Here is an 11167-nt window from a genome sequence, read left to right as displayed (position 1 = left end):
AATATACGTTACAGAATATAATGACCTGATTTATGTAGGCCAAAAGTGATAAAGAATACATTCTTACTTTTTATAGTCCTGTAGCCTACATTTTCTAGAGTAATTAGGGATTTTAGAGGCCTCAATTTTTTGGATGTACATCCTGAAACATCTCTGAGGGCGGGTGCTCAGCACTCCTGAAAATCAGGCCCCAGTAAGATGTTTTGTGGTGAGCACCCAAAACCAGAGGCACTCAAAATTACTAGTCTCTTTTGAAAATGTAAATGTTTGCAAGTAGTATCTCTAGACGTTGTCCACGTTGAAATGATCTATCAGAAAGGGGATGAGCCCAGATCATGTACATTACATTAAGTATCACTAATGGTTTAGTGACTGGCAAAAAGGATGAGAAGTTGGACCTCCTGGGGGCAATTTTTGGGTTTGCCACTGACCATATGTGACCTTTGCAGATACTTGCCCATGGTCTGCAGCTCAGTTTATACATCTGTAAAGTGGGTATAGTATTACTATCTTACTGTAATGAAGTGAAGCTAGTGAAAGCTTCAGTGTACTTGACTCTGATGAAAGGTGCAATAGAAATACAAAATATTAACCATACATACAAATAAGTTATTGTTTGCCTTAAGGTAAAGCCAGACAGTTGCATGGAATGAAATAGACATAGTAGATACCTAGGAGCTGTGTGCCTGTGTGGTGAATGACATTTTTTACTCCAGTGCTGTAACTTGCTGTTAATTGGTGTCGTTTCTCTTCCTGCTGGTATTTACCAGGAGTTACTATTTTTTTTCAACAATATACAAGATGCCTGTCTTTTGTGACCTTCATGTAAAGGACCTTCAGGTAAAGTGAGCATGATCCTCAGCATGTGACTGAAGTGCAGAAGGACATAAGAGGGGGAGGGATAGGTCAGTAGTTTGAGCATTAGCCTGCTAAACCCAGGGTTGTGAGTTCAATCCTTGTGGGGGCTATTTAAGGAACTGGAGTAAGAATCTGTCAGGGGGTTGGACTAAATGACTTCCTGAGGTCCCTTCCAACCCTGATATTCTATGAAAAAATTCCCCTCTTTGTCCCAGCTTTTGTTACTAGGGATGAGTACCTTTGTGGTCATGCGCTCCTACATTCATTAATACCAACCCTGTGCAACCTATCACCTAACACTCTCACTCTGCACTGTGCAGGATTAAGGTCCAGGAATGGCATCAGCAGGGTGAGATATGAACTCCTGGCACAAATCACAGATATTTGTAGAGTGGGCTTTATGAGGTGCATTAATACCATGTAAAGTGTGTTGCTGTATAAACAAGTTCAGAATTGGCCTCTTAGGAAGTAATAATCAAAGTATTAACTTAGCAGATTCCTGCAATGAAAATGAAGACATCAGTCTGTATTACTTTTTCTTTAAAGGTGCTAAGCACCACAGAGCTGGCTTCTGAGATTTGCACTTTATATTTTCATGTAGAGCACAACATTTTCCTCATGTTTTGGTGATATTTCTAGACTAAAGAAGGCAAAAGACAATGCTGAGATATTTATTTATTGGATGGATATGTTATTTTGAAGAGTTTATTTTCAGATCTTAGGCTGCATGCTAGCTTCAGTCAAAAATATAATCAATTTTTTCAGACCTTTTCTTTAAAACAAAACAAAACAAAACAAAACATACTGTCTTGTTTCTTTGAAGCTTAGAGCTATTTATAGAAAGCGGACTGAATACTCCGCAGCAAGCCCCATCTGCCTCTGGCTTTCCCATGCCCATCCGGAGTAACTACCTGGAATTGGAAAAAATAAGACAAATTCAGAGTTAGGAATATTTTAAAATACATACAATTTTCAGTGACTTGGTATCTCAGATGTTAACTGATAGGGTAATAGAGTTTTTCAAAATGCGGTCTACATTTTCAATGGAGCTCAGGGTCAGATTTTCAAGTACTCAGCTTCCACAATAGAGGGTAGATCTTCTGAACGGCCCAGCTACCACTTATGGCCAGATTTTCAAAAAAACCCATTTTGAGCTCTTTTGAAAAATCTAGTCACTTACTTTGCTGCCTAAATGGAAGCTGAGCTCTTTTGAAAATCTGGCCCTTAGGGGAAGTAGAAAGTAAGCAAAAGCCATGATCACCAGATGGCTGCTGTTTGGTGTTCTGTGTACAATGTAATGATTTTTGAAATGTACATAGCACCAGCAGTGCTAGTAGCAGTCAGCTAGGGAGAGATTTTTAAAAGCCCCTGGGCACCCATTGTCTACTGAAGTCAATGGGAGTTAGGTACCCAAATGCCTTTGAGGATCTGGGCCCCATGGCATTTTGGAGCACAAATCCCATTGAAAGTCATTGAGACTTGTGATCCTAAATTCCTGAGTGCTTTTGAAAAGCTCCTCCCTAGTTTTTCGTGGACAAGTGTTCAATCACAAAAAACGCTATCAGAACTCAAACGAATTAGTTTCCAAGTTGGCTGTCTCATCAGACAGGTTTAAAAATGGGCATTGCAATTGAACTTCATCCCTAGAAGCAGACTTGCCAGAACGGGGTGGAATCACATCTGCAGCCTTTCTTACCACTGGCTGCATTGCAGTTGTTCTGCTCACAAAGCAAACTTAATTTTCGTCGTTAACCTGGGAACTTTCTCAAGGACTAAAATAACGTAAACAAGCCACATTTCTAATTAAGGACTGGACTGGGCAATTAAAGCACAGCTGTGATTGGGGGCAATACAGAGTGATTCCGCCCCATGGTTCCTAATGTGCAGGGGTAGTTAGGCTGACCAGATAGCAAGTGTGAGAAATCGGGATGGGGGTGGGGGGGTAATAGGAGCCTATATAAGAAAAAGCCCCAAATATCAGGACTGTCCCTATAAAATCAGAACATCTGGTCACCCTAGGGGTAGTATGCAGTCTGTGCCATTCTTCAGGACCCCCAGTGTGCCCAACCTGCCCCACAGGCTTGAGGTGTGAGATGAGTGCCTCACCTCTGGGACAATGTGCTTCCCAGAAGGGGTATCTGAAAGGAGCAGATCCCGTGCTCCTACAGCTTAGACTTAGAAACTGTGATTGTCTGTGACTCTTGTGTGGGTATAGAGCCTGGGACAATCTGGTCCTGATATAATATGTTTGATCAATTTCTTTTGGATAATTGGATATGTCAGAAAATATTGTATTGTTTTGTATAAATAAAACATCTTACATTCTCACGGTGCATTTACATTAAATGTAACTCTTCTGAAGTTTCCATGCAGCTGGTAAAGTAAAATATTCTGATTTTATGCAAAAAGAATGGCAGTAAGTTATTTTTAAAAGATCTATAAATGTCTGTCAAACATGCTTTCTCATTTTCATTTGCCATGGAACTCTTTGCTTATGTAAATTACAGCAGATGTTAAGCAAATCTGTGTTTCTCTGGAATATTAATACAACTCTGCTGCCTGTAGAAAGAACTGTTTTCAAAAGAAAAATCAATATAGTACTCCAGTGTGTCAGATAAAAAAGAAAATACTGTGCTGAATATGTTAAGTATGGGAAGTAGAGCTGTCCTGGTGGCCCATAGGTAGTGTTATCATTAGCACTCACCTAGTGAATTATCTGAGTGCCATTTCAAAGCTAGACTCTTACTAAATCCAGGTGACAAGGGACTAGGAGCCTTGGAGGGATAAAACTCAGTGTAAAGTGAAACCGGGAAGAGAGAAGTGAGATTGTTCTGCATGGAACTACAGAGTGAAATCCATCCTTTCACAGAGAACTTATGCAAAGGGCTATGTATTGAAGTCCCACATAAACCCTTTATTGGGACTCAAATGGTGCATAAAGCATTTTACTGGCTCTCTGCACTGGGATGATTTGCTCTTGTATGTATAATGGTTCCAAGTGGGGAAAAAAATGGACTAAATATGTTTTTGGCCAAGATTTAGAACACGGAGGTGATATCAGTGTGTGATGCTGGGTGTGCAGCACTTGTGATAATTAGGTGTTTATTTTTGAAAATCTTGCTTTTGTTTAATTTTTTTCTTTAAAACCATAATAAGAGAGGCATTTGACAAGGGTGCTGAGGGACATTCTGAAACTTCCTCTTCCACTCCAGGTCTGTCTAATTCTCTTTGATTGTAAACGCTTTGGGGACAGGGACAATATCTCTCTGTGTGGCCATACAGCATGTAGGACACTGGGCCCTTAGTCACTGTGATAATTTAAATATATTATATACTTGAATGAAGGTTGTAACCATGATGCAGCTCTACTGTTGGGAAAGACAGAAACATTCTAATGATAGCAAATTTGGATGGGAAAAGATAATCTGTGGAAAAACCCAGTACCTCTCAGGATTGTGGGCTAGTTGCTAAATCACTTGCCTGAGACAGCACCAGATGGCATGTATTCTTGTTCATGTGTAGAGACAAAGAAGAATTGGAACTGCATATAGGAGGATGGAAAGGCAAAATAACTACAGAAAGAGGGACAGAGATTCTACTGTACCTTACAAATGTCACTCCATTGACCTGGACCATTTATATTGATGGCACGAACTTTAAAGAGATATTCTGTGTTGGGATCCAGATTATGTATCTCAAGGTTCTGATGCTTTATCCCATGCAATTCTCCAGCTAATTGTGTCTGGACAATGTTATCAGGACTAACAGAAACAACTTCATAGAACTCTACATCAAAGAATTCCACGTCTTCTGTGGGACATGTCCAGTAAATCTGTGGAGAAAAAAGATCTACATTGTCCAACTATATGTTTTTGTTTTATTTTCTTACATTTTCATTTCAATTTTTTTGGAAACAGGCCAGTATGTTTTTTTCTCTTAGTTGTTACTGCTGTTTCTGCATCTAAAAATTGAAACATTCCTAACAAAGCATGTAATAAGTGAAAGGCAATGACAATTGGTATCACATTTTGAAAGATGGTAAGTACCTTCTGGGACGTTCAGAGCACACTCATCTCTCACACTGAAATTGATGTCTGGTGTAAGCATTTAGCACTTTCTATGACTTATTTGGCATCTCATCTAACTGGGCTTCTAATAGGCGCTGAGAGACGATTAATATATCAAACATAAACAAATAAAATAAAACAATTAAAAAAACCACTCAAATAGGACCCAATTCTGAGATATGCTGAGCAAAAAATAACTTGATTTTATATGAACCACAACATACAATGCCCTATTATGCCAGCATTTAATGTTAAAATACATCTACTTCCTTTGTACTGGAACTTTCATATAGTAAGTACCCATAATGGCCCTATTGATTACAATGAGTTCAGTGTCTCATTTATTATCTCACAATGAACTTTATCAGCATTACTCATTCACAAAATAAATGTTTTAAGCTATATTAAAATGAAAACCAATTTGGCTAAACCAGGACCTAGTCTACATACATTTTTTATATTTATAAGTCTTACTTTTGCCGCCCTTGGATATACAAGAGTCTGGTAGATGATAACTAGGCCTGGAACCATAGATGATCCATTGTCAAATGGTTCTGGATTGTGACTGATACTGTAGCTTTGATGGTTTCTTTCTTTTCTTGGAACTTGAGTAGATGCATCCCAAAATGCAAAGATTTCATTATGCTCTTTACGATGAGGGGGAGGTGTGGAATTTGGTCTTCCACACATTTCTTTCCTCATCACACTTGATTCATACTGTGAATTTAAGGTTGATAAAGATGGACTTCGGAGCACAGTTGGATGTTTCTCTGCATGGGTACTGGAAATTTTCCTTGGAACCATTATGTCTGAATTACAGGGATAAGGAGCTTTGTTTGCTTTATCAGCTGATTGCTTCTCTCTAACAGGTGATTGGAAAAGGTCATGCAAGTTGGCTGAAAGCTCTTCAAAGTTGAGTTTAAGGTTCTGAATAGGGTCTTCCCTGAGTCGTGCGCTGGGCTGATAAATATTAGTAATTGCATCTTCTATTTCATTTACCAAAAAGTTTGCAGACTGCAGAAATGCAATCTGGTTTTCCTCCTTCAAAGCCTCCTTAGAATATTGAATAAGGCTATCCATTTGAGAGATTTTTATGGATGTGTGTGACACATACTCCATAATTCCCTTCTCTTTTTTAAGTTCAATGTTCTCAAGCAATTCCATCATCTCCTTCTCTTGTTCACGGAGAATGTTCCGTAATTTGAGGAATCCATTTCTGATCTCCTTCCTTTTAGTTTCTTTGTAGGTCTTAAAATTGTTCTTTAGCAAAAGGATTTCCATTAGGTCATTATCAACCCCATATCGGACTGTAAAACAAAATCAAGCCAATAATTTCAACATCACATTGAAATGTTGTGTAGCAGTTAGCAGGACTCAAACTGGCCTAGTATAGCATAGAGGGACTTCAGGATTGGTAGAATATAAGACAAGGAATCAGAATTCTGATGCTCTACTCAGTTGTGCCACTGCTTGCTAAGTGTCCTTGTAGTAATTATTAATTACATTTCAAATTTGAATGGATAAAGTTAGGAACCTTAATAGATGTGACCTAATTTTGAGAGATGCCAGAGCTCGGCACTTCTGAAAATTAGGTGGCCACTTCTTTAGATGACAAAGTGGGGATTTAGATGCATAAATTTACATATCCAAATTCAAAAAAATTGGCCTCATCCTCTTAGTGCCTCAATTTGGTCTTCTGTAAAATAGATCAGATAATGCTTACGTACCTCACATGGGATATTTTCAAGCTTAATTTATGAGTGATCATAAAGCCCAGAGTAATCTTTGTGAAATTTACCATGTTAATGCAAAGTATTACTTATTATGAAAACTGTACTAGCAAATAGCAGCAATTATTTGAGTTTCTTGTTTTATTTTTTATTCTGTCCCTCTGTCTTTTCAAAGGTTGTTATAGGGATTTAGCCATGCCACTCCTATTTAATTTAGAATCTGGTGCCAGGGTAATATCCTGGTTAAAAAGTTTATACACATAAATTCACTTGTAAGCTGGAGGGAAAAGTGGAGGACAGGATTCTGGGAAGGGTCAGATGGGAGAAACAATAACTAGGAGGAAGAGGCATACAGTATCTGGTTTTAAAGTGGGGAGCATTGGGCAGGCAAAGGAAAGGGAGGAATGTCGGAGATGCAGGGTACCTGATGAGGGGTGCTAAGGGATAATGAGGTGGATGGAGGGTAATGCAAGGAAATGTGGGGAGGTGGGAAAGCCATAAATTCTTATTTCTTTTAAACTGTAAGGGTCAATTTCTGGCCCATACTATAAGCCCTTTGTGGTACTTTTGCAGTGTAAAGTGACTGTAAAGATGCCACAACTGTACAGCTGAAGAGTCCCGCCGTGTGAGGGAATATCTGACTTGGCTGTCTCTAGACCACGCCAGGACGGAAGGCACATCTGGGGGAGAAAGCACAGCCATAGTGCTGTGGAACTCCAGTAAATCCTGAGTGGTAAAGCACCCAGGCATGACTTGTTAATGACTGCAGCAGTGAAGCCTTGTGTTAATAGATTTCATATCTGTCACAGAACAACCTTGCAATGGCTGTCATGTGTTAATGTGCTTTAAACCTGTGTATATCTATCTATCTATCTATCTATCTATCTATCGACACACATTTTCAACAACAACTATTTTAATTAAGTTCTTTGCAAATTTTCTATCTATCGATTAAAATAGTTGTTGTTGAAAATGTGTTTCAGGGGAGTCCAGCTGAAACAATATTACCCCTTCTATACAAAAATCACACACCCAGTTAAATTGTGACAAACAGCAGAGTTTTTAAAAACAGCACAAACACACAGAAAAACTGAAATAGGAACCTTTTTTAAACTTGGCAATAGCACTGAAGAGTGAAGCAGCCTCATTTGAACATGCCACCGGCAAGGGTAGTGTCTCATGATCGTTGTGCAGTGAGTCACTGCAGAACTCACAGATTAGCTCATGGTCATCTAGACAGTATTTAGAAAGGTTTGAGTTGGGATGGAGTAAACAACAGCATTCTCCTTGATCTTCTCGATAGGCTTTGGTAAATATGTGGTCTTGAGTAGTGGTCTCGCTGTGATATAACCTTAGACACTCGTTACAAAAATTCAGCCGGCATGTGAGACATCTCTTGGATGCCTTCTTTGTCTTCTCTTTGCAAACTTGACAATAGATTGGTGCTTGGGTTCTGTCAAATCTCCACCTCAGAAAGCCATGTCTGCGCATGTATCTCCTAGCCAGTTTGGCTCTCAGGTAATTCATCCTCAACTGAGTTTTATTAGTGTAGGGGAGGCAGTGTGCTTTGACACACACTGGGCATACAATGATGAAGAAAGTTTCAGTTACTTCAGCCTGGGCTTTGCTTTTACTTATGCATTTCTCACAAATGCAGTGGTTGCATGGCAGCATAAATGGGTAGAGATACAGTTGTTTACACAATGGACAAATGAGTTGGTCACGAAAAGCATGTCCTGATGCATCCCTCTCCAGAGTAATGATTGATGTGTTACTTTTACTTCCAAAGCTTGTCAAGGCAACTTTTGAACTGAAAACAAAAAAAATTTGGATACTCACTAAGAAACAGATTCTAATGTACACAATTCTTCTGTACAACTGCATCAATTTTTATTCTCCCACCTATTTTTTGTTCCATCTCTTTTTCTTATTTATATGCTTTGCCTGTTAAAATTACTATAATGGGTTATGATTCATGTTAACAGTAAAATAAACAGGTATCTTAACCACTGTATCTAACTATCCCTTGCCTTACAAGGGGAATCAAAATCCGCCATATAATGGACCCTTATTGACATTTCAAGGATCTTTGTGGACAAAAGTTTAAAAAGTGGCTGGTGATTTTGGGTGTCTCAATTTTTGCAGTGCCCAGCTTGGGATGCCTTAAAGGGGCCCGATTTTCAGAAAGTGCTCTGTAAAGCTCTCTGCTCTGTAAGTGCTTTTGAAAATCTTGGTCAACTGTCTCTCCATGATAATTCCAATGAAGATGACATAAGCTCAAGCGGCTAACATAGTCACCAGAAACATGAGATAAAATTACTGCTTCCATAATACTGCCTTCACCACTACATTTCTTTGCTCCACTCTTGTTGCTGCTGTTTTCAATCCCATATCTTCACACACACACACACACACACACACACACACACACACACACACACACACACACACACACTCCAAAACTGCTGCTGCTCCCCCCTCAGTTGTTGCCCATCCCCTCCCTGTATATAAGTTAATGTGTGTAATATCATAAACGAAATAGACTCTTCCCAGCACTGCCCTTGTTCCACCCACTTGTCTCTCCCACTTTCAGAGCCAGAGTTACATATTTTAAAAGCAAGAATCACTTATGGGTCATGTATCTCTGGAGATCAATTGGTTCTTCTCCACTCAGTCTAAATCTTTATCATCACTACCACTACTTTGGTCTGGCTAGTTTCTTAGAGCCCCAGGCATACCATTGCAGTCATTTCTTTTCACTGTCTGCTCTTCAGTTTAATCTATGTGTAGTACTGAAGTTTTTCCATTCCCTCCCCCCGCACTCCAAGATCATTATCATCCCATCTTTCCACTCTTTTCAGAACATTTTTTGCAGTTGACTTTCAGTTTCCTCTACTCCCCTACTCTGACTACCATTTTCCATTAGTCTGTATTTTTCTCTTACATCTCACTTCACATTCCTCTTTATCAAACATGTCTCTTCTCATTGTACACTCCTCTTTCTTTCCTTTTCTCAGGCTTTCACTCAATTAGAGCTGGTGGGAATTTTTCAGTTAAACATTTTTTCACTAAAAAAATGTAAATTTGTTAAAACCCAAACTGTTCACAAATCAATGAATTTCCTGCCTTGAAAAAATGTCAAGAACAAAGTTTTGAAATTGTCAAAATATTTCATTTTTATATTTTCTAAATGAAAAAATCCAGTTTCCTGGTTCATAATAACTTTGTTTTGAAATTTATGCTTACTGGGAGTTAAAAAAGAAAAGAAAAGAAAAAGTCAACAGTAAAATGGAGCATTTTGAAATTATTGAAACAAAAACATTTCAATTGATCCAAACTAAGATAAATCTTCAGGGTCTGGGTTTTGTTTTGGGATTCACAAACACATTTTTAGATTGTTTTTTCTTTTTTTAATTTTCCTCTTGATTCAGGCAGAGAAAAATTTTGCTGGACGGGAAAACTGTCCTTCCACTACCTCTGCTCTACTTTCCATGCCCAACTTGGTCATACTGAGAATAAGTGACAATTTTTGATTTGCCAAAAAAAAAAAAAAGGCAGCATATCCATTGGAATGTAATATGTAAAAAAAGAATCAAAGAATCATTCTTTGAATGCACTTACTGACGTCTCCTTGTGGCTCTGGGAAGGTATGATGCGTAGATGGTATTCCTGCAGCATCTGCTCTCATAATACTGACAGCTGGTGTTCTCATCAGTGGCACAGCAACAGCACTTGCAGTCTGGGTCATTTGAACAGGAGCAGCAGCACCAACGGCAATTTGGGTTCTCTGAACATGAGCAGTGACAACATTGGCAAGCTCTGCCTTCTGCATATGGGCAGGGGAAACAGTTGCAATTCCGCTCCTGAGTAAAAAGGAAACGCCAACACGAACAGCATTCTTCCTCAGTCCTTTCCAGTGGCGGGCAGCAATGGCAGCCCGGGCAACATGGCCAACTTAGGCATAAAGTATTGGCCATCGCTCCACAAGACACTCGGAAGATGGTTCACTGATCCTTTGAACCTTACCCAGTAGCACTTCTAAAACACATGAGACCAGTTTGATGACTCAGGCTTTGTGTTGGGATAAACAGTTCTCATTCCAGTTAGGAATAATGATGTCACAAAGAGCTATTTAACTAAGGACAATCATATTTGCATATGTAAGTGATGTGCTGATTACATCATGTATATGTCACAATTACTAAGATCTACCTTTGCTGTTACTTGTATTGGCACCCAATACAACTGTCTCTGAGCTTGCAGAAGTTACATCTTCTCCCAACAGCCAATGTCGCTTATGAATTTCCAATAGAAAATTCTCTAGTGTGTTGAAAATTTGGGAGCCACATGAAATAAATAAGAATACAATATAAAATAAACACAAGTAATATTGCACTGGTTGTATCATTCATGCCCATATTTAGAGTCAGTAAAAGCCTATATTTTGAAACAATTTGCCTCAGAATGTTTAAGGTATTTTTAGGGTGTCTTGCTGCACAATGTAGATCCAGC

General features: G+C 38.9%; 1 protein-coding gene across 1 annotated transcript; it reads right to left on the bottom strand.

The window, feature by feature from the left end:
- Window positions 1-1688: 1688 nt before the first annotated feature.
- On the bottom strand, window positions 1689-10632 carry TRIM42 (tripartite motif containing 42). The gene is made up of 5 exons (XM_034782560.1): window positions 10277-10632; window positions 7759-8465; window positions 5400-6232; window positions 4463-4690; window positions 1689-1769 (listed from the first exon to the last, which is right to left on the bottom strand). Exons 1-5 carry the CDS (start codon window positions 10630-10632, stop codon window positions 1689-1691), a joined length of 2205 nt encoding a protein of 734 aa, XP_034638451.1.
- Between the last annotated feature and the right edge of the window lie 535 nt (window positions 10633-11167).

The sequence above is a fragment of the Trachemys scripta genome, chromosome 9 (genome assembly GCF_013100865.1).
Source record: "Trachemys scripta elegans isolate TJP31775 chromosome 9, CAS_Tse_1.0, whole genome shotgun sequence".
In the NCBI taxonomy this organism is placed as follows: domain Eukaryota; kingdom Metazoa; phylum Chordata; order Testudines; family Emydidae; genus Trachemys; species Trachemys scripta.
The sequence above is the reverse complement of the archived record's forward strand: the minus strand, read 5'-3'. Positions and strand labels throughout refer to the sequence as shown.

Bases quoted from the DNA above. Each gene is read 5' to 3' on its own strand.
- TRIM42 (XM_034782560.1), bottom strand. From the start codon at position 10,632: ATGGCCAATACTTTATGCCTAAGTTGGCCATGTTGCCCGGGCTGCCAT. The intron at 8,466-10,276 runs GTAAGTGCATTC...TTTTGTTTTCAG, and splicing joins AGAGCCACAAGGAGACGTCA to TTCAAAAGTTGCCTTGACAA. The intron at 1,770-4,462 runs GTACAGTAGAAT...TTCCAATTCCAG, and splicing joins AATGGAGTGACATTTGTAAG to GTAGTTACTCCGGATGGGCA.